This window comes from Dreissena polymorpha, chromosome 3 (assembly GCF_020536995.1).
Source record: "Dreissena polymorpha isolate Duluth1 chromosome 3, UMN_Dpol_1.0, whole genome shotgun sequence".
In the NCBI taxonomy this organism is placed as follows: domain Eukaryota; kingdom Metazoa; phylum Mollusca; class Bivalvia; order Myida; family Dreissenidae; genus Dreissena; species Dreissena polymorpha.
Genome location: NC_068357.1, coordinates 24,318,233 through 24,346,114, shown reverse-complemented (window position 1 = coordinate 24,346,114; position 27,882 = coordinate 24,318,233). Strand labels below are relative to the sequence as shown.

At 36.4% G+C, this 27,882-nt stretch overlaps 2 protein-coding genes and 1 long non-coding RNA gene across 4 annotated transcripts in view; 1 reads left to right on the top strand and 2 right to left on the bottom strand.

Annotated features, from left to right (window-relative positions):
- LOC127873303 (serine/arginine-rich splicing factor 4-like) overlaps window positions 1-27,882 on the bottom strand; it is a 252,711-nt gene that overhangs the window by 41,060 nt on the left and 183,769 nt on the right. The window lies entirely within an intron of this gene.
- Window positions 1,965-27,521, bottom strand: LOC127873307 (serine/arginine-rich splicing factor 4-like). The gene is made up of 10 exons (XM_052417118.1): window positions 27,413-27,521; window positions 23,936-23,957; window positions 20,804-20,945; window positions 20,428-20,498; window positions 20,133-20,237; window positions 18,442-18,474; window positions 17,840-17,909; window positions 5,854-5,927; window positions 4,828-4,947; window positions 1,965-4,156 (listed from the first exon to the last, which is right to left on the bottom strand). The coding sequence occupies exons 3-10, from the start codon at window positions 20,921-20,923 to the stop codon at window positions 3,877-3,879; spliced, it is 873 nt and encodes a 290-aa protein (XP_052273078.1). The 5' UTR covers window positions 20,924-20,945; window positions 23,936-23,957; window positions 27,413-27,521; the 3' UTR covers window positions 1,965-3,876.
- Window positions 24,051-26,558, top strand: LOC127873308 (uncharacterized). 2 transcript variants are annotated; one of them, XR_008046101.1, is made up of 4 exons: window positions 24,051-24,632; window positions 24,774-24,858; window positions 25,340-25,440; window positions 25,948-26,558. It is a non-coding gene; the product is annotated as an uncharacterized LOC127873308 (long non-coding RNA). The 2 variants fall into 2 exon arrangements; XR_008046100.1 differs by lacking the exon at window positions 24,051-24,632 and having other exon boundaries at window positions 24,685-24,858.

Below are 27,882 nucleotides of genomic sequence, written 5' to 3'. Positions count from 1 at the left end.
AATGGTTTCCATCTGACATCAACACAAAGGTCTTTGATGAAAGTGCCCAGTTAATTGGGGTCAATTTCCAGGAGTGTTATACAATTACCACCTGGCAACAATGCAGGCACAGGTATAAATGAGTTTTATAGAGAGTAGTCTAGGATAAGAGAATGAAAAGTAAAATACAATTCATATGTAACACTTCTTGTTGTTTTATTGGTTTTACCACTATGTTAAATTCATAATCATCATGATTATCATCATCATCATCATCATCATCATCATCATCATGTTCATCATCATGATCATGATCATCATCATCATCATCATCATCATCATCATCATCATCATCATCAATGTGCACCAACATCCGCATTACAACTAGAGTGTTAACATCGTTTTAATATAGTCATATTATGAAAACTGCCGCTACCCTGGCGGCCATGTTTTTCAACAAACCGTAACCATTTTCGAACTCAGCCAAGCTATCAATACAACAAATCTTCGGATTAAGTTCCATGAAGTTTGGGCTATAAATGTTACTTCTAGAGTGTTAACAAGGTTTCACTATCGCCATATAAGCAAAGCTGCCCTGCCCCCTGGCGGCCATATTTTTCAACAGACCGAAACCATTTTCAAACGCAGCCTAGCTATCATAAAAACAAATGTTCAGACCAAGTTTCTGAGTGATAAAAATTGGGCTATAAATGTGACTCCTAGAGTGTTAACAAGGTTTAACTATAGCCATATAAGAAAAACTGCCCCGCCCCCTGGCGGCCATGTTTTTTTACCGATCCAAACCATTTTCAAACTCAACCGTCGTATCCATGAAACAAATGTTCTGACCAAATTTCATGAAGATTGGACCACAAATAGACATATAGAGAAAACTGCCCCGGCCCCTGGCAGCCATGTTTTTTTCACCGATATGGACCATTTTCGAACTCGTCTGAGATATCAATGAAACCAATATTTTGACCTAGTTTCATGATGATTGGGCAAAAATTGTGACTTTTATAGTGTTCACAAGGTTTATCTATAGCCATATTAGGAATACTGCCCCGCCCCCTGGTGGCCATGTTTTTCAATGGACCGAAACCATTTTTGAAATCAACCAACATATCATTAAGACAAACATTGTGACAAAGTAACATGAAGTTTGGGCATCAAATGTGACTTCACAAGGTTTTTCTTTTTTTTGACCTCGTGACCTAGTTTTTGACCCATCATGACCCAGTTTGGAACTCTGTTGAGGTATCATTGGGACACATGTTCTGACCATGTTTCATGAAGATTGGACAATAAATGGGGCCTCTAGAGTGTTCACAAGGCAAATGTTGACGACGGACGCACAACTGACAAAAGGCGATCACAATAGCTCACCATGAGCACGTTGTGCTCAGGTGAGCTAAAAAAAAACAGCTGCATATTGGTTAACACATTTTCTTAGATTCATTCAGTATATGGCTAATCGGTAGGAGCACATGCTTATACCAGGATAAATGAATTAAAAACTCACAATACAAACTATTTTTCAATAATCTTTTATCCACTTACAAACTATAAAGGAGTAGACTTATATTACAGAAGCCAAGCTGGAATTAATTTACGTAAGTTTCATCACTTAACATTAAATAACTACTACTCAACAACACTTTAAAAACCTAAATCTAAAATTGGATGAGTTAAGTCTTAAGATTTACACAACATATATGTCTGGCAGTTAATACCTTCAAACTATTTTCACATGTGATTATCAAGACAATCAGCTTGACATACAAACCTTACCATTCAAAACAAACAAGATCAAATGCCGGCTACTTAACGGCTATTCTGGGACAACACTTTAGGCACATGCATTAAACCCCTTTTTCTCAGAGAACAGCTCATTTGTTATACACACTGCAGTTGTTACTGTGACTACTTTACCTTGACTTTGTCTGAAGATATAATCCATAGAGTTCAAGCAATAAAGCAAAACACCAAAGTATTTTGTTTTATTTACAATAAGTTCAATAATATGAAATCATAAAGTATTGAAACAACAACAACAATCAGTATATTATGATTAAAACAAGAGCTGTCTCAATCGGAAGACATATGCCCCCGAAAAACGCTTTTTCGAAACCTAAACGCAGATTTAAAAACCTAAACGCGGAACCTAAGTTCAAGGTCAAGGGGGTCAAAATTAGTGTGCGTATGGAAAGGCCTTGTCCATATAAACATTCATACCAAAAATGAACAAGGGCTGTTTGTAAAACACGCATGCCCCCATATGGGCTGTCCGTTGTAGTGGCAGCCAGGTCACTGTGACCTTGACCTTTGACCTAGTGACCTAAAAATCAATATGGGTTTTCTGCAAGTCATGATCAATGTTCCTATGAATTTTCATGATCGCCTAAGCGTTCTTGAGTTATCATCCGGAAACCATTTTAATGTTAAGTCACCGTGACCTTGACCTTTGACCTAGTGACCTGAAAATCAATAGGGATCATCTGCCAGCTATGATCAATGTACCTATGAAGTTTCATGATCCTAGCCGTAAGCGTTCTTGAGTTATCATCCGGAAACCATTTTACTATTTAGAGTCACTGTGACCTTGACCTTTGGCCTAGTGACCTGAAAATCAATAGGGGTCATCTGCCAGTCAGGATCAATGTACCTATGAAGTTTCATGATCCCAGGCCTAAGAGTTCTTGAGCTATCATCCAGAAACCATCTGGTGGACGGACCGACCGACCGACCTACCGACATGAGCAAAACAATATACCCCCTCTTCTTCGAAGGGGGGCATAAATATAGAGGTTACATCTGAAGCGACATAGATGTTATAAGCATTTTTTGAAACCTAAACACAAAAGTGGGACGGAAAGACAGACGGACAGCAGTGCGATCACTATATGCCCTCCTTAAAAAAATACATGTGCTAGGTTCAAATTTGCAAATTATGGTCATTACCACACTAAGAAAAAGTATTTGCGAAGCTTTAACATAAAATTAGGAATAACAAGAGATGTGTTTGTCAGAAACACAATGCCCTCTATTGCGTCGCTTTGAAGCCATATATTTGACCTTTGACCTTGAAGGATGACCTTTCACCACTCAAAATGTGCAGCTCCATGAGATACGAATTCATGCCAAATATCAAGTTGCTATCTTCAATAATGCAAACGTTATTGCAAAACTTTAACGAAGGTTAAAGTTTTGGGACACACACATACAATGAATGAATGACAGACAGACAGACAGACAGGCCAAAAACAATATGCCCCTTATATTTCGATCCGGGGGCATAAAAATCATTGATGATAAACTGACATGATAATGACAAACTCTGTTAATTAATAACATATTTTTACATACGCAAATCGTAACGCAAATTTTTACAAAATGTCAATAACTGATAAGAGATTCTAGCACACCTGACGCATGTCATTATGTGAAGTGCCAGAAAGTGGATTCCATTTTAACTTTTGTTTTATCTGACTCGTTCGTTGGAAAAAATATCAAAATATCATTTGACACTAATCAGCTTGTTAAATTAAATTATTAGTATTTTGTGGCATGGATTTCGTTAAAATAACCAATTATGGAGATGTTATTGAAATGTCCACCAATTTTCAGGACTAACCTGAGGCTACGTTTTTCACTTAAAATGACTTCAACTCGACTACAGTCAATACCATTTACTTTCATACTCAGTCAAGCACACTTAAAAAAACTTCATGAAACGAAGGAATGAAAACAACAATTTACATATAATTATGAGTCATGCAGCTCTTGAAACTGCCAATCAAAATACTCATGTTGAAACCTTTATGTCAAAATGATGCTCAAGTCTGAACAACAAAAAAGCATGTCTGATAAAAAATATGACTCCAATTATTTTTAATTTCAATCTTCCTGAACAGGAACCTGTTCATCTCCTTCATTCCTCACTGGAGATTTAGACTTGGACTTTGATTTAGACTTTGATTTCGACTTTGACCTTGAGCGGGACTTATCCCTGGAACGGGACCTTGACTTTGACCCCTGTTTCTCACCGCTGCGTGACCTTGACCTTGATTTGGACCTGTTTCTGGAGCTGCGGCGAGACCTGCTCCTGCTGCGACTGCGGCTTCTTGAACGACTGCGTGAGCGGCTGCGACTTCGTGATCCTCTAGCTTTGCTTCGACTGAAACAAAAGGACAGTGAGCCATTGTACATTCTGTGTAGTCAAATATACAGAGTAACTATGCCAAGCTGCAACTCATGATGCAAAAACATAAAATTTGCCTATGATGTCATATTCATAATCTTCCAAACTTTCACCAGACCAATTATGATAATAATTTAACGTCAATGCCTTCACAGTGCCTATACCGAGTGACTTTTTAAGATCTGTGTTGGGAGAATAAAGTGCGACCCAGTTAACATTTTTAATGATGTCTTTTTAAATATTTAACCATTTTTAATGGGATTAAGTGGAAAGCCCGCTCATTCGTGATAGTTTTCAATAGGTATCATGATCTTTTTAAACAAATAAGTATTTTTTCAGTAGAGTGCAACCGGGCGTTTGTAATATGAAGTCCCCACGCTGATCCGACATTTTTCTAACCGTTCAAACGCGCGGTTGCACTTTAATAAAAAATTACTTATTTGTTTAAAAAGATCATGATACCTATAGAGAACTCATACGAATGAGCGGGCTCTCCACTTTATCCCATTAAAAATGGTGAAATATTTAAAAATAGATCCTTAAAAATGTTAACTGGGTCGCGCTTTATTCTCCCAACACAGATCTTAAAAAGTCACGTGGTATAGGCACCGTGGCCTTAGACATATTTCTCAATCTTCACCACCCACCTTCTACGCCTCTGACTCGGTCGGTCCTCAATCATGCGGATTTTGCGTCCATTGATGTCAGTACCATCCAGCTTCTCTATAGCCCTCTTCATGTCACTCTTCTTAGCAAAATCAACCACTCTAAAATGGAAGCAAGCAAATAATGATTTTTCAATATTTTTTAAAAGCATTTCAATCATATCAAGACAGTCAGTAAATCCTATTCTTCTAAACCCATCCACTCTTTTTCTGGGTAGGCTAGATTGCAAGTACAAACTACTCATATTTATTCCAGTGACTGGCAACTGCCCTACTTAAATAAAAAGTAGGGGGAGAAAGGCTGTAAAAATAATTTCATGACCAAGTCATGTTGTGTCCTGGCAATCAAACCTACCATCTTTGCATGTAGTCAAGTGCTCTACCAACTGAACCATAAACAACAACTTTCAACATTTTACAAATAAAAAGAGATGTGTTTGTCATAAACACAATGCTCCCTACTGCGCCGCTTTAATTTATTTTATTTTGTTATCATTTGGCAGGTACAGATAATTATCTCCCTTTAAAGCTTATTACTTCCCTTGGATTTGTATTTTCGACCTTAGACCTTGAAGGATGACCTTGACCTTTTACAACTCAAAATGTGCAGCTCCGTGTGATACACATGCATGCCAAATATCAAGTTGTTATCTTCAATATTGCAAAAGTTTTGGCCAATATTAAAGTTTTCGGACAGATTCACAGACTGACAGTTCAGCTGCTATATGCCACCCTACCGGGGGCATAAAAAGCAAATGTCCTCTAAGACACTTCATTCCTCTAACAGAATTCAAACATGCCACTTTAGGCTGACATGGATCTGCACCTGATATTTACACCAGTCCAGGCTTTTATCTGTTCTTGCCTATGTTATTATTGTCATGCTGCACTACTTCTGACTCTGGAAACATTAAAGATGTAAAGACGGATTTTATACTACAATAAAGCATTAAAATTGCCACTGTTCTCAGACCTTGAAATTTCTGGGACAACCATGTCAACACTTACCCTTCATTTTTCTTCTGTTTGTGAGCATCAGCATAGGTGACTTCCCCTGCTTGGCGCATGTAGTCCTTTAAATCCTGAAATACAATTCACATCTGACATAAGTCTCAACTCTAGAAACATCAAGTCTACATTTTCAAAGCATAAAAATAAACCCTGGAAAACTGCCATCTTTATCCCTGTCAGACAATAAATGATGAAAGGAATGCTAAAAGATGTTATACAGAAACAGAATGATGCATTTTCTAAGAAAGTGAAAAATGATTGGATGAGAATCTGATTTAAGGATGAATAGAATGAAACAAGGGCTGTTTGAAAAACATGCATGCCCCCCATATGGGCTCTAAGTTGTAGTGACAGCCATTTTGTAAATATGTTTTTTGTCACTGTGACCTTGACCTTTGACCTAGTGACCTGAAAATCAATAGGGGTCATCTGCAAGTCATGATCAATGTACCTATGAAGTTTCATGATCCTAGCCATAAGCTTTCCCGAGTTATCATCAGGAAACCATTTTACTATTTCGGGTCACTGTGACCTTGACCTTTGACCTAGTGACCTGAAAATCAATAGGGGTCATCTGCCAGTCATGATCAATGTACCTATCAAGTTTCATGATCCTAGGCATAAGCATTCTTGATTTATTATCCGGAAACCATTTTACTATTTCGGGTCACCGTGACCTTGACCTTTGACCTAGTGACCTGAAAATCAATAGGGGTCATCTGCTAGTCATGATCAATCTACCTATCAAGTTTCATGATCCTAGGCATAAGGGTTCTTGAATTATCATCCGGAAACAATTTTACTATTTCGGGTCAACGTGACCTTGACCTTTGACCTAGTGACCTGAAAATCAATAGGGGTCATCTGCTAGTCATGATCAATCTACCTATGAAGTTTCATGATCCTAGGCATAAGCGTTCTTGATTATCATCCGGAAACCATTTTACTATTTCGGGTCACAGTGACCTTGACCTTTGATCTAGTGACCTGAAAATCAATAGGGGTCATCTGTGAGTCATGATCAATGTACCTATGAAGTTTCATGATCCTAGGCCTAAGCATTCTTGAGTTATCGTCTGACAACCACCTGGTGGACGGACCGACCGACAGATCGACATGAGCAAAGCAATATACCCCCTCTTCTTGGAAGGGGGGCATAATAAAATGCAGCTTTGAGTGGAAATTTCAGTGTTGTTTCTTTCCTGCAGGTCTTGTAATTGATATTGTGATGAGAGTGAAAAAAAACACACCTTGTATTGTTATAATAATCAAGGAAGTAATGAAACGATATCTGGTTGGCTTAAGCATTTTTAATTCAAATGAAGTACCTTAAAAGTACTGTAAGGCTGTTGTTGTCTTTAAATTAAACAAGGGCTGTTTGTAAAACATGCATGCCCCCCATATGGGCTGTCCGTTGTAGTGGCAGCCATTGTGTGAATACGATTTTTGTCACTGTGACCTTGACCTTTGACCTAGTGACCTGAAAATCAATAGGGGTCATGTGCGGGTCACGATCAATGTACCTATGAAGTGTCATGATCCTAGGCAAAAGCGTTCTTGAGTTATCATCCGAAAATCATTTTACTATTTCAGGTCACCGTGACCTTGTCCTTTGACCTTGTGACCTCAAAATCTTTAGGGGTCATCTGCAAGTCATGATCAATCTACCTATGAAGTTTCATGATCCTAGGCGTATGCGTTCTTGAGTTATCATCCGAAAACCATTTTACTATTTCGGTCACCGTGACCTTGACCTTTGACCTAGTGACCTCAAAATCAATAGGGGTCATCTGCGAGTCATGATCAATCTACCCATGAAGTTTCATGATCCTAGGCGTATGCGTTCTTGAGTTGGGATCATCCGGAAACCATTTTACTATTTCGGGTCACCTAGACCTTGACCTTTGACCTAGTGACCTCAAAATCAATAGGGGTCATCTGCAAGTCATGATCAATCTACCCATGAAGTTTCATGATCCTAGGCGTATGCGTTCTTGAGTTATCATTCAAAAACCATTTTACTATTTCTGGTCACTGTGACCTTGACCTTTGACCTAGTGACCTCAAAATCAATAGGGGTCATCTACGAGTCATGATCAATGTACCTATGAAGTTTCATGATCCTAGGCCCAAGCGTTCTTGAGTTATCGTCTGACAACCACCTGGTGGACGGACCAACCGACAGACAGACCGACCGACCGACCGACATGAGCAAAGCAATATACCCCCTCTTCTTCGAAGGGGGGCATAATAAAAGTACTTTGGCATTTGTGTGTGTCCAGCTATATTAAAGCTAATATCATAACACAATTTCCTATATCAGTAGATGTGGGGCAATAGGGAAAAGCAAGTATAGCAATTAAATATCTGTAAGATAAATTGTGTGCCAAATCATGGAATGTGATGCTTAAATTTCAAGAAATCTTTTTTATCATTGCAGTAGGACTTAAATTTAAGAAATAATCACATATTTTTTAGCACCACATTGCAGGATTTAACACTCTTAAAATAAACAAGAGCACCGCATAACGGGTGACACGCTCGGCTGCGAGAGCTTGTCAGAATTTTTTTTTTTTTTTTTTAGAGGTCACAGTGACCTTGACCTTTGACCTAGTGACCCAACAAGAGATGTGTTTGTCAGAAACACAATGCCCCTTACTACACCGCATTGAAATAAAATTTATATTTATCATTTGGCAGGTATAGAAATCATCTCCCTTTAAAGGTTATTATTTCCCTTGAATTTTGTCCAATCCACCAGGGGGGTGGGGTGGGGGGGGGTGGGGAGGGTCTCACAGTCAATTATGACCATGTCAGACATCACTGACAACCTAGGCCTGTGGTTTAAAAGAGATCATAACCAGAGTTTTTTGTTTTTTTCTTTTTCATAACCAGAGTTGATCATGTATCTATGGACATAAGTCCACATGTATGTAATAAACATCAAAGAAATTATAATTATATCATTTAAAAAAAACTTTGAAAAATCAATCATTTGGGTTATAAATAATCAAAATAATAAATCTGTACAGTAACTGTGAAAAGAACTTCAATTCTTGGTAAGGAAATATATAATATGAGATTTATAATTATATAAATTACTTCCCTTGAAAATAATTGTCTGTAACAAATCTCTATTTTTAGTAGCAAATAATTAAAAGCCACCAGGCCTTGAAGTATCCACTCGACCGCTCGCATATGCGAGTGAAGTTGACAGTCGGGCGAGTAAAGTTTGTCAAATACTCGACCAACCGGGCAAGTGATGTTTTTCAAGTTGAGACATATAAATTCAGTTCCAGAACTCCTGCCACATCGATACAAACTGCGAACAATTTTTCAAACAAACAAAAATAGGTTTAGTACACTGCACTTTCGTTTTGACAATGAAAAATGACATCACAGGCACAGTAAAAATAATTCTCGAAATCGGCTGCGCTCTTTTCGTGTCAGAGGTCTTAGCTAATCGATTGAAAATTAAAAAAAAACAGTTAAATAAATTGGTCATTCCGTGAGGAATAATATGTCATTTTAATGTTAATATCAATATAAAAAATAAACAGAAAAAATAATTATTTATAAACAGAATAATTCGTGATCAGAAGCCTTAGCCATAATTTACCATATTGTAACAATTTGTCGATCAAGCGTGTCTTTCAGTAAAAATTGGTATTAATTGTATTTTTTTGCAAAATAAATGCAACTATAGGATTGATTTATGGATGTTTGTTTATTACAATGATACAAAGTCACATGATAGCTTAAGTTTACAAAACGGTTCTGTTTGATCATATCTATAAATATATATATTTTTTTAATGCAGGGCGAGTAGATTAAAGTAGAGGGCGAGTTGATTGTCAGGCCTACTCGCCCTGCAGGGCGAGTGGCTCTGGAAAAATTCTTCAAGGCTTGGCCACTATACTGTGACTGTAGATTCACCACTCAAAATGTGCAGCTCCATGAGATGCACATGCATGCCAAATATGGAAGGGAATATCCCCCAGCCCATGCATGATGTTAAATGACATTCTCATTTTAACTATTAGCATATGCTTTCTGATACATGGTAGTTGCATTTTACTTTGTGTGTGTTATTGACAACTGCAGTTAAACTTTTGGAATTTGTATTAATGATTGTTCTAACGGCGTTCTTTGTTTAAGTATGTGCATTTGGCTATGTTGCTACTGAATTTAACAAGCTGTTAATATCTTTGTGGATCTATATTACTTCTTAAGTCGATTGCTAGTGCGTCTCTGATTTAGAATTAGTCTTCGTTTTTGCATACACCGCCATTACAAATAGTCCACAATTCGAAAATGGGAACCAGTACTAAAAAACTTAATTCCAGCGCAAATTGCAGCGTAAATTACTATTGGCAGGAGATCACTCTAAACATCAAAATCAAAATCTCCGGTATCAACCGTGATACATCGACTATCTCTGGAATCCTCAGTAAAAAAGCGGTGATAGGGTAAAAAACTTACCCGTCTACATAATGCCTATTGTTTTGCTTGGAGGTCATAATATACTAAATAGTTTCCCTTTATAATTCAATGTTAAAGCGAGAACTTTAAGCGAAATAAATGCAACACTTTGCACATAGAGACCCCCATAACCATACCTTTTCTTAAAGGCCATTCTAAGCGGAATCGATTTACGCAATAAAAAAGATATGTCATGTTCAAACGAAGACATTAACTTATTAATTTCTACACCGATTCACTTCCAATTGATACTGAATATCTCTTATGACAATATGGTCAATCTCAACTATGCATGGCCCCATTACCAACCCTGGGGTGCCCCCTGGGTCAAACATGCGGCGTGGGGGATACGTGTCGGCCTCTGCAGCGCCATTTCTTGTTGTTGTTGAATTCAATATGAATTGCTATCAATGGAATAGTGAGAACTGTCTTGTGCTTCTTTAGTATGGTATTGTTTATCATAAATACCAGTTTAATTTATCATCTAGTGTGAATAACTTTACATGAAATGCCAATTGTGTTGTTGTTTTGGAAAGATAATTGCATCTTTTTGTAAATAATGAATAAATCTTTTTTTATTTTAACAATTATGAGATTTTCAATAAATAGTAAACCACTATTTTGTCATTGGATATATTTCTTAATTAAACGGGCATTGCTTTAACATTTGAGTCTTGCTCTGGGAAAATTGGACCCAATGCATGTGCTCAAAATGTTGTCTCATATTAGCCTGTACCGTCAGCACAGGCTTATCAGGGACAACACTTTCCGGCAGAGACTTTTTTTATCGAAAAATTCCATTTAGCGAAAATTTCATCACTGATTTCCCTGATTAACACTTGACACACATGCATTAAGACCCATTTTCCCAGACCGAGGCTCAATCATGTTGTTGTGTGTTTTGTAATGACTGTGGATGAAGCCATCCATCATGAAATAGCGTGTCAAAAAATCTAAATACTGAATAACCTTTTTACATTTTTATTAGAAAATATATGTATTACATGGCATACTGGTTAAATAAATATTAGGATGAAACACACATTACATAAACATCATCTGAAAACAAAATGATCTCTCTGGTCCTGTTGCTAGTGTATCCCACACATACTGCTTATGACTAGACATATGCAACTTAACCATTATCATACAATTGTTTTCAAAACAATCTATAAACTGAACTGGTGCAATATAAGTTAAAAACCTACATATACATGTGAGATTGCACTACTGTCTGGTTATATGTAAATGCCTGGATGCACAATAAATAAACTGATTGTTACCTGTCATTTTGTTTGGCAAACTTTTTTTACACGTGTTAACTTCTTTCATGTAAAACAAGCAATATATGGAAAACATTTTGGTAGCAAATTATATTGTTGCTTTTGTTCACCTTTTACTTATAAAAGACATATAATAAGTGTGGAAAAGCACATAACCTCATTAAATGCTAGAATTCAGGGCCCTGTCTTAACAAAGATATTATGATACTTTTTGGTTATGACTGAATATTTAGTTTACAATAAATAGGCTTTTAGAATCTGTATGATCCTAAAAATAAAAGGCATGTGAATATTGAAAGGAAATAAATACAATTGACCTTTGCTCTGGGAAAATGGGGTTTAATGCATGTTCCTAAAGTGTTGTCGCAGATTAACTTGTAAAGTCCGCCCAGGCTAATCAGGAAAGAAACTTTCTGGTTTTATGAGATTTTTCGTTTAAAGAAATAAATTTTTTAAAGAAAATCTAGTCTAGGTCGAAAGTGTTGTCCCAGATAAGCATGTGTGGACCACATAAGCGAATCTGGGACAACACTTCACACACACGCATAAAGCCAATTTCCACAGAAAGCGGCTCAATTTGGCTGAATACCTGGTCTACTAAACCTAGGCTGTTCACTGCAAACAAATTATCACTAATGTCTTAATGTCAGCACAACAAAATAGAATGGCAAGAAATTTTTACTAAAAAACTACACCATTGATATCTAGCAAGAACAAAGCTGCTTACCAATCTACAAGATGTGTGAATAAGATGCTTGTAAAGTAATGTGAAATAAATCAATTTCTATAATATTATGTTGAGCTTAAGCTTGCCAAATGCACAAATGACACAACAACAAATTGCTGCATGATTGAATAAACAGTTCAATTGTTCCAACTAGCAGAATGTTTCTTATTGAGATTGGCCTTATTTGTTCTAAATCTTAATAAAACACCACTTCGAATATTGGATACAGAGTAGCCAAAATTCTTAGCATTAAAACACATAGCACACTCTATTATCATTATCAGAACATTTAGACTGGTCCCTGAAGTTTTTCTTAAGCTGCTTGTAGCTCCAGTTAATCTGATTCACCTCTGTGCTGGTGTCTCTCCAGGGTCTCATCTAGCTCCTTCAACAGGAGGTCATTAGTTGTAACCATGGACCTGCATTTACAGTAGGGAAGGAAGTGAATGCAACACGTTTGTCATGTCAAGGTTGAAATCTTTTAATTTTTAGCTTGACTTATGCAAGAGCTTAGGCCTTATTAAGAAACGTTAAGTATATGCAATTGTATAACTGATAACTTAGTAAAGTTATTATCCTTGGATTTAAGGACAAAAAAAACATTTTCATTCTAAAACTGATACCAGCAGTTACCGGTATAGCCTTTGCAGTTTGAACCTGACTCTACTCAATACACATGTTTATTTGTATACAGTACTTATAAGTGCCTTGTTGTGGAATCTGATTTTGTGTATTGCAGCAATGTCTTTACCTAATTGGAAAAAGGACGGGTACTCTTGGGAATTTTTTGATTATTCAAAAGTGTTTGAAATATCCTAAACTATGGAATTAAAACCATAAACCTTTTTAGAGTTAGCTGCTAAAAGCATTATTCCTCATCATTTATTATGCAGGAGTTTTCCAGAACAAATTGAAAGTACAGGAAGGTCTTGTAAACTTCTTTAAGTTTGCACAGTAAAATAAGATGTATATGCATACATATTATGAAACAATAGAAATCTTTATATTAACAAGCGATGTGTTTGTGAGAAACACAATGCCCGCTACTGCGCCAGCTTTGAAGCCATATATTTGACCTTTGACCTTGAAGGATGACATTGACCTTTCACCACTCAAAATGTGCAACTCCCTGAGATACACATGCATGCCAAATATCAAGTTGCTATCTTCAATATTGCAAAATTTATTGCAAAAAGTTTAACCAAGGTTTAAGTTTGTGACAGACACATACAATGACAGACAGACAGGCCTAAAACAATATACCCCCGATCATTCAATCTGGGGGAATAAAAAGAATTAGTGTGGTATAGACTGTAGTTCCAAAATATCTAACACATGCCTCTTTAGTGATGCCTACCTGATTACACCTGGGTGTAATAGTCTAGTGCTGACACTGCCACAGTTCCTGTATTTGCATGTCCATGCCTCCTTCTTTTACTGTCGGGTGCATAAATTGCCCTTGCAGCAATAGTGCTACTGACAGAGGTTACTGGTGCAGGTGCTGGTATTGTGTACTCCTGTCACTTGTGTTGACATTCAACAAATCTGCTGCCTGTCTTAAAAGAGCAGCTGCTCTTTGCTGTTGGCTCATATCTGCAAATGTATTCATGTATATTATTTTTTATTTATAAAAACAAGTCACCGTTATGTAGTATAATGATAGATTTGAGAGAAAATAACTGTTACGTAGTCAGATATGACACTTGCTGATCTAAGTTTCTATACTTTTTTCACACAAATATGATCTGCTTTGATCATCTTAGTACATCTTTATGGGAAATCTTCACCCAACCCCCCATTATCCTACATGTACTAACATCTTGATGTGTTTGTTCATATGGTGTTTATGCCCGTGTATTTAACTTACTTTAAGGCAAAGATTCACTTAATTATGCTTCCTGGGTTTCATCAGTTCTAGGCTAGGGCTCTGCAGTCTCACCAGAGAAAACTCCCATGAAAAAATCAGCACCGCATGAGAGGATCATACCCAGAACCCCTGAGTTACAAACCGTAAAAATTAACTGGGTCACTGAGCTACACATTATAGATGCAAAGAAAAACAAGATCGATCTAACATTTAAGTCTATAAAAGAAAAATCTTCATTAAATGTGTGTTTGAAGACACCTATTAAGTAACTGTTCAACCTGTACTGTGGTCAACTCAAACCCATTTTGGTCAACTTATACCTGTTTTTTGGTCAACTGGTACCTATCCAAAGCCATCTCGTACCCAATATACAGAAATAGGTGTAAGATGGTCAACATATATTGATTATAGTATAAAACGTCAGTATCAGAAATATAAACATTTGAAATGAAAAAGAGAAACCATTAAATTGAATAAATTCCAGAAAACATAATTATTTTGTTTGTTAATGAGGTAACTGTGCATACTTATTTTATCACATTGCTTTCCATTTTAATTAGCTCTATAAATGAATTTCTATGCCGTATTGGGGATAAACTAGTAAAAAACAATTAAAATGAATAATTTGAATAAGATACAATTTTACCAACCTAGGTACGATTTTATTAGATAAAGACAGTGTTACGAAGATATGCGATGAAAACAGTATGAAATTAATAGTTAAATTCAAACAAGCCAATAGTTAGACGTTTTGATCATCGTAACCCACCTTCGTTACAATGATACTATGGCCGTATGGGACGTTTGACGTGTAAATGAAAACAAGATTACGTCCATTAACTTCAAATAGACCTTCATCACAAATAATGACAACTCAACTTTCGAAATGGGGACAACAATCGTATGCAATTTACCTAATAAACAAGTACAATAAACAAGTAACCTTTACCTGAATAAGAACAGTGGAAAATACGTTCGAAACGTAGCAGTAGAGTAATTCATCTGGTAGATGTATAATACAACACCGTTCTAAATATTAACCTTTTACGAAAATTACCGATAAGTACAGAAAACTCTGGTTCTCCGTCGTGTATGAATTCAGTATTACTAATGCATTTGTCTTAATGCATTGGGCATACTTCATGTGAGCTGCTGCCTTGTGCTTATTCATTTCGCTTAGTAGAACTTACAAAAAATGCCCGTTTCTAGCAATAGTATGTGTTGAAATGATAATAGTTCAACAACAAAAGAAGATAGCCACATGAACAATTTAACAGAAATAATTCATTTGTCATTTATTTGAAAGCATACATGATCAACATACATCGAGTAAACATTAAAAAGAAATATGCACGCAACATTTCACTGACTGATAGAAAACAAGCATAAAGACGCAAGGAAGACGCAGTTAGTTTGTAACAAATAAAATAAAGCAAAATGCAATGGTCATTTAGCAATATGTAATTGTCATTTGGCAACATGAATGGACTGGCGGATATTCCCTTCCATAGCCAAATATATAAAGTGGCTATGTTTAATATTGAATAATTTTCTCCCTTTTTAAAGCTTATTACTTCCCTTAAATCTGTATTTTTTTACCATAGACCGTAAAGGATGACCTTGACCTTTAACCACAATGTGTTTGTCAGAAACACAATGCCGCCTTCTGCGCCGCTTTGATTTATTTAACAAAAATATACACGTGGGCAGGTCAGATAACTATGTCCATTTAAAGCTTATTACTTCCCTTGACTGTTTTTTCTACCCCAGACCTTAAAGGATGATGTTCACCTTGAAATTTACCACTAAAAAGTTGCAGCTCCATGAGATACACATGCATGCCAAATATCAAGGTGCTATCTTCAATATTTAAAATGTATGGCCAATGTTAAGGTTTTAGCATGACGCCTATGGCGGACGGCGACGAGCTGGCTATGACAACAGCTAGGGTTTTCTCCGAAAACAGCCTCGCTAAAAAATTCACATGGTTGAATACATTTATTAATATTAGCATCAGCATCTAAAAACAGGCAAAGAATGATTAAGACAAAATTGAAAACGTATCAATTAAAGAAATCAAGACATTTGATTACCTACACAGACACATGGTGGTAGCGACACCGGTCATCATCTAATAAGAAACAGCCCATAGCCCCAGTGTGAGTACCAACGTCTCATCAGCGTCTTACAGACCACATCACACAGAGAGACCAAGCATCAATCGTCATGACTACCAGAGCTCTCGTCAGTCGCCACAAGAAACCGCGGACTTACATCATCTTGTCAATATCTCATCTCATTGCTCTTAACCCAGTTCGATCATAAGTTCATCAACTAGCATTAGAGCCTTTACTCTTTTAATGGCTATCAATATTATTTTTTGGAGACAATTTTGGAGGCAATCGAGACAAAATACCTTATTCTACTCTTACAGACACTCTCTAAATCCGCAGAATTCATTTTAATTATTGGGAGCCAAACAAGCTGTCTTTATTATAATTTTTATATGATGCTATATTTTCAAAATGTCTTGTTTAAAAATGTTTTGCCACTTATAATATTGACAATATAAACTTTAAAAGTGTTTTTAGAGATTTCCTTCTAAATTAAATATCAATTGGTTTCATATAAAAAATTAAGTTTTATAATATTCTATTGTTGTTTTTTCAAAGCACGATTTTATGGCATAAATTTATATCATATTGGCTTATGCTCACAAAAATTAACAAATTTCATTATGGTGATGAAAGTGAAATTTTTGTGTTTCTTATTTTGTTTAATTTTATATAGTCATGAAGATTTTTTTTTATTGGAAGAGGATGTGGCCACTGGTCTGGCAGTCAAAGCCCGAGACAGCTCTATCCCCTATTTGGGGCCCCATCACTTCAGACTGACAGCTTTAGCTCATCACTTGAGACTGACAGCTCTAGTACCCTCTTCACTTCAGAATGACTCACGGACATCCAGACTTTACTACAGAGAGCAACAGAATATGTCAGTAATGCTTGCATCAAAGCGGTCGACGTATATAAAGCTTAACTAATACCTTCCCCCTATGTGTGTTGGTTTCACTTAATGTTGTTCATTAATACTTAAACTAAACCCTTCATAAGTATACCAAAGAGACTAACTTCAAATGTGTTTGTTAGAAACACAATGCCCCCTTCAGCACCACTTTGATTTATAAATATTTTTTTATCATTTGGCAGGTACAGATAATTATCTCCATTTGAAGCTTATTACTACCCTTGGATTTGTTTTTTTTACCTCTGACCTTGAAGGATGACCTTGACCTTTCACCACTCAAAATGTGCAGCTCCATGAAGATACACATGCATGCCAAATATCAAGTTGCTATCTGAAGCGACATAAGTTATGAGCATTTTTCAAAACCTAAACACAAAACCTAAACGCAAAGTGTGACGGAAAGACAGACAGACGGACGGTCCGATCACTATATGCCCTCCTTCGGGGGCATAAAAAACAATTTTTGACATTTCATAAAATTTCAAAGAGAACATTATCTATTTTTGTATTACTCAATTAAAACCAGATTCGAAAAATAACCCTTTTCAAGGTTCAAATTCGCGTTACAGGCCAATGCACCATATTAACAGTACCTACCTGCCAACTAGCCCTGGAGGATAGGTTTTCCACAATTACACGATAATCTGTCCGAATAGGGGCCCCATACCTGCAATGATACAAACACAAAACATGCATGCAATTAATAAACAAGAGCACCGCATAACGGGTGCCACGCTCGGCTGCGAAAGCTTGTCAGAAACTTTTTTTTTTTTAGAGGTCACAGTGACCTTTACCTTTGACCTAGTGACCCGAAATGGATGTGGCGTGTAGAACTCATCAAGGTGCATCTACATATGAAGTTTCAAAGTTTTAGGTAGAAGCACTTTGATTTTAGAGCCAATGTTAAGGTTTTAGCAAGACGCCTACGGCGGACGAGCTGGCTTTCACAATAGCTCGGGTTTTCTCCGAAAACAGCCTCGCTAAAAATAACACTACGAAATGAGACGTGACTTTGAAATACAGTGATTTGTTAGCTGAAAAGGCCGTATTGGTACTATGTGAAATGTCAGCCTGAACCGGTCACACCATCCAGTGTGCGCATTTGCCAAATCAGCTAAATTCTCTAACATAAGAGCACTGAAAATGTACCAACAACAGGAGAACTTGGGGGAATCGTTTGAATTCAATATTTTACATACCCCGTGGCGCCAAGGCCGTCAGATCGTCTATTTCTGAATTACAGGAAGAGGAACATCACAGATTTATGCTTATTGTTATTTTGGTTTCTTAAAACATTATGGTATCACATACTTTCAGGACACGAACATTGGATGAAAAAAGATAACAGGATGTAAGTTATACACCCATGAATAACAAGCTTGAATTTTAATATTTAAGTACATCTATTTCCTTTATAACTGGTGACTGATGCTTCCATCATAAAACCAGTATTTTAAACATGTAAATAATGCGTTTAATTTCAACATTAATTTTCATTTAATCTTATGACTGATACTTCCTTTAGACAAGCATATTTTAAATTCTTATATATAAACACTTGTACATGTCCAGAAAAAAGTTGGAAATATAACATACCGCAAAAACTTACAACATAGAATCCTTCTCTCATTCTATAAAAGACATATCAGTCAACAAGTGTGCTTACAAACAGCTTTTCTAGAAACTCATACAGAGACGAGCATTTGTGATCAACAGGAGTATTACAAACTCAGGCTTCCTGAAAAGGCCGGACCGCCGGTCTTGTCCGGCAAAATTCTTTACGGTCGGGCAAAGTTTTTAATATCGCCAGCTTTGTGACAGGCCAAACAAATCATGACTAAATACTGAAAAGTCTAATACTTGCCAAAAGAACAAAAACACCCCATTAGAATCACTCTTTTCGTGAATTTCAAGCCTTTTTGTCATTAAGAACACTAACGCAGTCACTAATTCTTAAGAGTGCTCTCCCTTTAAAATAATGTTATTTCGAAAACATCAATTTCAATGGTCCAACATATTACCATCAATCCAATTACAATGGTTGTAACAAATAACTACAAATGAAAAACGTATGTCGTTGCTAAAGTTCTTCAATGGCAACACCAATCGTGTTATGTTATTTTGTTTTGAGTTTGACTAGAATTTAAAACGAGTATATATGATTTTGTCAAATATAAATGAATTTATATAAGATGTGTAAAAAACTTATTATATATATCTTTCAATATAAAATAAAATAAAAGTTCAGAAGAACATGTGTTGAAAAATGCGAAATAAGCCAGATATTTAATTCTGAAATCGAAAACGGCTGTACAGTCGAATTCGCCAGCATGTATACCATTCATGTACGATGTGAATCTAAACTTAGTTTAACGGTTCATTTTAAATTTCTGCAACAATATTTATTCATACGACACACAAACACAAACTCTGGTCCAAATAAAAAGACGAATGCATCGGTTATTGTAGGAAAATATGTTCGTCACAATCGACTCAGGGCGCTAATTTGTCTTTGCTACATTTTATGAAATTGGTATTTAATGTATATTTTTTCTTGCCTATTTTGTGTTATTGTTATATATTTTATCAATTTATTATAATTAAACACATATAAAAAATCGTATATACTCGCTTTAAAGCTGTTGTCCATCATACACTGTAATCACTTGAACACGCAAGTGTTTTGTTTTACTTTATCGAGGGTACTTATACACAGGCTTTACATTGCAATAAATATGATATATATATATATTAATTCTTCAGTTATAAACTCACGCTGTTCCGTCAGGTGAATTTTTGTAAGGACAGGCTAACTTTTCCATCAGCCTGTCCAGTTGACAGGCACTTTTTGGGACTTTTCAGGAAGCCTGCAAACTGTTTGGATACTTACTTGTTTAGCCAGGATGGGTCCCTGCGCATGGACTGTCCCCCTCCATTACCACCCCCGTATCCACCAGCGTCCCTCCTTGTGCCACGGGCATGCTCAACCACCACCCTGCATTGGACAGCCAGGTAAGTCAATTAATTAGCCCTTTCCTACCTTGGCCACAGAACATTCTACCAGGCTTTTGTGATGTAAAGAAAAATGTTGGATAAACTATAGATAAATCTGATTTTCAATAGCTTAAAGGTTTATTTGATACTACATTGTGCTTGATAAATGGAAATGAATCCTTTTGCCATACCTTTCCCCACACAGTTCTTTTCCATTGAGCTCATACACTGCATCATCAGCATCTCTGTTATCATCAAACTCCTGTCATTGGAACAAAAGTAAAGATAACGTGGTTTAAAAAAGTACTTGATATCTAGAATAGCTAAACATTTTCAGGATGTCGCCAATGAAGCATAAGTAAATTTACACTGCTAAGCGAAGTACTTGATATCTATTATAGCTTAACATTTTCAGGATGTTGCTTTCCACTCCTTCATGGAAATTGGTGCACCAGTTTTACATGATTAACAAACTGTTTAATGTAATAGACAGTCACAGTCTATAGAATTCAAACTTACCTTAAGCTTATTTATCTGTTCACACAAATGATCTTTTCATTTTCTTACCACAAAGCAATAGCCATTCTTGAGCATGATGTCTCTGATTTTCCCATAACCTTTAAAGAACTTCTCCACATCACGTTCCCGCGCATGATTTACATGGCCAACAAACACTCTGGTTCCCATTATACAAATACTTTTTTGATATCTGGAAGAGGAAAATTGTAGTAATGTACATATTCTCGATTCAACATCAGAAATATTTAGCAGGTACATTGAAACACCATCATTTACCCGCTACGAATAGATTGTACGTTACAACAATGTATGAGACAAGAAACCGTCGGAGACGGGTGATGCTTCCAAAGTTTTTTTTTGTCACAACGACCAGAACTCGCTAATGATATGCACATCTCTTCTTGGTAGTGAAGCTTCCCATAAAGTTTCATTGAATTCCGGTCATTAGTTGTTGAGAAATAGCCTGGACAAGAATTGACATGACGCCTTATCAGTGATCGCTCCGCCCGCTTAATCACGTGGCTCAGCGGGAAGAAAACCTAGACAAGCTAACACCAAAATGGCTTCTTTGCCTATAGACTGCATATAGATTTACGCGATATTCCGGATGATTTTATGGACTTGTTTAACACCATATTACACTTGTAAAGGGGTTGATGCCATTTAGTTATTCTGCAAATGCAAAAAATATACGATTAAAGAGAACATCAGCTATTTATAACGGGTAAATCGGTACGTTAAACACGCTCTCAAACGCTTGCGCGCATACCGAAATCGAACCCGTTATTACGTGTTAAGGTGGTATTTGCAATAAATTAACACTTCACCGGTATTTACCCGTGTTATTAACAAAATTATTACCGAAACATTCCCCCCTACCCGTGTATTTGACACGAAATAGCGCTTTATAACTGGGAATTCGGTGAAGTTTTACGCGCTTTCTGACGCCGGGTGGGTACCTCAATCCCACTTGTTATTGCGTATAAAAGTGATATTAATCATATTCAACATTGCTTATAGGACATTTATCAATCACTTTAATTTAAAGCGCAAAAACAACACAGTAAGTTTGGACATTGTCTGATATAAAATTAGCGTTGTACGAAATGGAATACGGTCAGGCTATTATAAATTAATAAGGCTACCAATATCAGACGCTCGCGCAGGTAACGACTTCCCCGAAGTTACCGCATTTATTGGTTAACTAATATCAGTAATAATAACTCTTTAACAATAGCATTTATCGACACGTCTTTATTAAAATAATAACAAAATGGTTTTTACTTGTTTCTGACACACACAGAAACGCGATTTTTAACAGGGATTTCGTAAAGTTACACGAATTGGGTACCAAAATTCTCAATTAGTTCACATGCACACGTGACATAATACATACTTAATAATGCTTTGTTATTGCTTATATGACATTTCAAGTTTGTGAAATGAATTAATGTTCTATAAAGAGGATCTCGGTAATTCTTGAAGCTTCCACTCGCTCTTGTCAAGACCGCATTGCCGCGTTGGAAATGGTATAAATTTAATTCATCTAATTTATCTTTCTGGATACCAAATGTCAGAGTTGCATTAACCCTTTTTACACCGTGTTTGCCATATTTCATTTCCGTTTTATAATCCGAACAAAATAAACGAAACTCGTTTAAAAAATGAGATCTGGGCATTCGAGCTCCTAGTGTGGATTTAAAGCGTTTATTGGTGACACCACATGAGTGCAAATGTGTAGATACCGTTAATAAGATTATATATCACGTGTCACCTTCAAATAACATGTATGATGTCAATTAAGTGCATTACTATCAGAGTAATAAAACACAGCATGAATTAGGCTTTATGCTGAGTTTTACTTCTCTTTAAGTAATGCAGATGAACCTAGCTTCTGACCTAGTAACTGATAAAACTATTTAAAAGATAATCAGATCGATAACATAAACTATTTAAATCTGCTAGTATATCCGATAAAAATATATTTTAATTGTCTTTGACCGTGTTGACGTTCAGTTGTTCGTTGTGACGACCGCATGTATTTATACATCTCTTACACTTCTCAAGATCTCTTTTCGGCTTTGGAAACGATATAAATTAAATGTCACCAACTAATTTTTCAGGATATCGATTGTCCGTGTTACATAATCACCATTGACACCGTTCAACTATTTTTAATCGTTTTTTTTAAAGGGGCCTTTTCACAGATTTTGGCATTTTTTAACTTATTCATTAAATGCTTTATATTGATAAATGTAAACATTGGATCGTAAAAGCCTCAGTAAAAAATCAAGAATAAAATTAAAAAAAGGAAAAGAACATTGCCCGGAGCAGGTTTCGAACCAGTGACCCCTGGAGTCCTGCCAGAGTCCTGAAGTAAAAACGCTTTAGCCTACTGAGCTATTCCGCCGAATACACATAGTTGACGTTTTTTATACCTTATATAAGCAATCTTCGTAGTTTCACAAAATTTAACGACAAAAACAGAACTCTCCAAATTATTCAATCGTTTCGCGTTGCAACGCTTTATAATTTTTAGGTTTTAAAATCGTCAAAAGATGCATATAATGGCTATATTAGACCATGGTAAATGTTCAGTATTACTGTTTCCTCACAAATATCATAACTAAAACGAAAATTTGCGAATCTGAAACAACTTTTTTCAATTTTGTCAATTTACCAAAGCGTGAAAAGATCCCTTTAAAGAGGAAAACAAAAGAAACTCGTTGGAATAAAAGTGAACCTAAACATGTAGCTTGTCTAGAAAATGGCGGACAGGTCGTTGCTAAGGAGTGCGCCCGATTAATCGATCGCTGATTGGTGGATCAATTCTAGTGGGCGGAGCGATCATAGATAAGGCGTCATGTCAATTACACTATATGTACAGTTAATGGAAAATTTCAAAGGGCCATAACTCTGTGAAAAATCATCCGACCAGAACGCGCTGATAATATGCACATTTCCTATAAAATAACCTTAAACGTTAAACTTAAAGCAAATAACACGTGAACCTAAATACAAAAGTAAGCGTGTTCGAATGCGAAAACCTTTTTCACCACATCACGTGAAGGTGTATGGAACTTTCTCCATAATATCAATGCATTAAAACAGTTTTTGGTTAAGTGTACGCATCAATGATATATAGTATTAATATGTATTCGTTAAATTTGGACCATTTACCTTAAAAGTTGTGTCTCTCTTTCTTTAGGTTACATTACACTAAATCATTGTGTATCCCTCCGTGGTCCATTCGAAAGTAGTGCCTATTTCTAAAGAGTTCCTTTTCTCTTCTTGAATATAAGCCATTTAACAATGTGAGACATGACTTTTGTGGTTATTTGTAATATCCTGTATGTGTCTGGAGTACTTTGATGCCTTGGATTGGAAGCTAACTTAAAAGATGAACTTTTGAGGGTGTGTTTTCTATTGTGTGGGGCTTTTGTCGAAATTAGGATTCCGAAACACGTTTTTCTACGGTGGGTTCATTCGACAGCGATTTACTTTCTTAGAAGTTGCGAGACGGTATGTTTTTGTTTGCAATTATTGGAAGATGACAGATCCATCTTTAAAATGATACCAGGTTCGGAAAAATTGATACGTCGGAAAGGCAAGAAAAATGCTGTGAAAGTTGTCAGTTTTATAATGGGACCCTATGGGAATCGGAATTAGTGTAATATAACCTTTAAAAAGCACATTTACTGCAATGTCAAGGTCACATGGATTCGTCTGCAAGCGAGACAAGTAGAAAATGAATTTTAATGAATGTTTTGATGATTTGGGTGCTAAAATAGATGAGAGGTGTCAATATTTTGGTCCAAATGGATGTTTTAGGTGGTTTTAGACGGTTCCGGATGGGTGGGGGACCTGGTATGGACAAGTAAGGGTAACATTTCCAACAAATCTTAAATGTAAATATTATTCTGTCCATAGATTGAAGTTTCAGGTGGAGAGCAAGATGAAAAATATGCAAAATTACATGCATGCAACCCATTTATGCCATTTTTCTCTTTGTTTGTAGGCCTGACCGTTTGTCCTTGAGCCGTAGATGGTCAACAATCTGCTAGCTGTCTTGCTCTGACTGGTGCACTGGACATGATTTCAATGTGAGTCATCATACTGATTGTTTAATTAACACATGAATTTCAGTTTGTTCGTTAAAGTACTAACTTAGCTGTGTATTTTTACAGTGGACGTAGCGGTGCGGTGCAGGTGGTAGACTAGGTCTTTCCATATATACACTATTTTTACAGAATTGCGGCCAGTGGAGCAACATAGCTGATGAGTTAATAGCACTAGTTCTTCAGACAAATAACTTAATTTTCAACCTATAAAGCATATTTAGCTGTAGGTGGGGCCAATTAGCTGTAAGATCTGGCTTTTGTTCTGTTAAGCCCTTAGAGTAATGAATTTCAGAGTGAAGACCATAGCGCCATTTCCTAGTCAAGTATCGGGCAGCTGTATGTCTTTTCAGAAATGCACATGTCTTTTTAAGCATGTCATTGTGTTTGCTTTTAATAAGATAGGCAATAAACTCATAACCTTTAGACAAATGAGCATCTGTAAATTCAGATTTCACTATTTCAGAGTCAGCCAGACCATGATTGAGCTTAAGGATTGTGCTGCGGATGCAGCCTGTGCAGTTCCGGGAGAAAGTCACTGTCTCGGGCAATGCGGTCTGGTATCAGGTAAGCACTATTGAAAGCCTCACACTTTCGGGGGGTCTGAAGCCTTGTGCTGTCAATGCGATCTGGTTCAAGTACAATAAGAATGCATTCTCAAAGCAGTACTTCATCAGATATGGTTATCTCAAGCTTACAGTTCGCGGGCAGATATGACTTCGATTTGTTCTTGCTAGCAGAACCCCTACAGGCCAAACTATGCGTTAAGCACTATTTTCCACAGCAACCCTTGCAGACAGAAAAACAATACTTAAAATTACTTCTGGCATTTAATTTCTAATTTCCTACATATCTCTTTTGTATGTTTGTTTGCCCTTTTTAACTCTGACATGCCATCTTGCTCACATTGATGGAGCATACCTGTTTTTGTTTAGAGCCAAGTCCCCGGCTGCTCGAGTTTGCCGTGTCAATAATGAGAAAGCCATGGCATGATGTCTCCTCTATGTGTATCCTTATCTCAGTGTTGAACATAATTGCCAGTTTAAGGGGCCTAAACATTTTATTTTATTAAAGGTCTGGATGATCCTTGCCTGACTGCGGGTTTGTGTGCACCTCAATCCGACTCTGTGTCCTGAACAGAGGCCGCAGTGGTGCAGCGCTTGTGGACGATCCATCAACATCCTGAAAGGTCAACACTACACCAAGCTGGGAAAATTGATCCTGATAGTCATCCCCAGGTAGTGGAATGAATGTTCACTGAACTACAGAGGAATCACACCCAAATGACTTTCCTGCCACGACATTAGTGTGGCCACTCGCGTAGGAATTCCTTAGCAAACATGCTCTTTTGCATGGTGACTGTGGACATTTTTGCAAAACTTACGCTTTCAACACTGGATTTTAAAGAGAATACTTAATAAAATGTCGCTAACAGGACTTATTTATATGAGAGAGACTATCTGGATGCGCATTAAGTGTCACTTTGTGTCGTAAGCTGTTGAAGGAGCGATTTGCGCCTTTTTAAGTGTTAAATTTGGGTAGCCGGCTTGTATCAGCTTGAAAGCTGAAAATTATGCCTCTCATCATAATAGCATTAATTTTTGTAATTGCAATGTGTATGTTTAGATTGTAAGTGAAGCTTTTAATAATAATTTTCTTAATAAACATGATTTTATATGCTGTAAGTGAGTTTTTTATTGAAAAAAGTGCTTAAAATTTTAAAAAAGTCTCCTATTTCATCAAGAAAAGTACACTGATTCACAATCAATACATTTATTTTGGCCTTTTGCTGATATATTGGTGAATTTCGCATGCAATGATACCAGTTTTTGCCATGAAAGTTACGCGTAACAATAATTGGAGACGCAAAATCAGCTGTCGTCACTTAGACTAAAAATCATGCATTCCGACTTTACTGCGGCCAATTTAGTCACCGCTTTAAATGGCCATTTTAAGGCCTTTACCCCCATCCGAATGCACTGAAATTGCATATTCATTGTGGAAATAGTTGAAATCTCATGTGGAGAAAGTTTGAAAAAGATAGGACAAAGTTGAGTTCCCTTAAAGGTTACATTACACTAAATCATTGTGTATCCCTCCGTGGTCCATTCGAAAGTAGTGCCTATTTCTAAAGAGTTCCTTTTCTCTTCTTGAATATAAGCCATTTAACAATGTGAGACATGACTTTTGTGGTTATTTGTAATATCCTGTATGTGTCTGGAGTACTTTGATGCCTTGGATTGGAAGCTAACTTAAAAGATGAACTTTTGAGGGTGTGTTTTCTATTGTGTGGGGCTTTTGTCGAAATTAGGATTCCGAAACACGTTTTTCTACGGTGGGTTCATTCGACAGCGATTTACTTTCTTAGAAGTTGCGAGACGGTATGTTTTTGTTTGCAATTATTGGAAGATGACAGATCCATCTTTAAAATGATACCAGGTTCGGAAAAATTGATACGTCGGAAAGGCAAGAAAAATGCTGTGAAAGTTGTCAGTTTTATAATGGGACCCTATGGGAATCGGAATTAGTGTAATATAACCTTTATGATTTCAAGATGGCGTCCAATTCACGCAATTAGGTGTATCGGTCTGGTAGCAGGCTCTTTCGGCCCAAGCTTTATCGGCCCAGTCCAAAAAAATTAAGGTAACTAGCTCGTGTGCAAATAAAATCGAGGAGACCGCAATTTTTACACCATAGGCACATTTATAGCAGACATACATTTACATTAAAAGATGTATTCATGGTTTTTACTATTTATTTCAATATTTACAAAATATGTAGTTTAACAAATGTTTTCATGCACATTGTTTTTAGTTTGTATTTCAATATTTACACGCACAATCAAAGCTTTACAATATGTACACAATGGCAGGAGACATACATCTATGTATTTTAACATTGTTTTATTTTTATTTGTTGAATATGTGTTTACATTTTAATTTTCGTTGCATGTGGATAATGATAACCTATGCGTAATTAAATTGATTAATATACATCAAAGTCTATTTT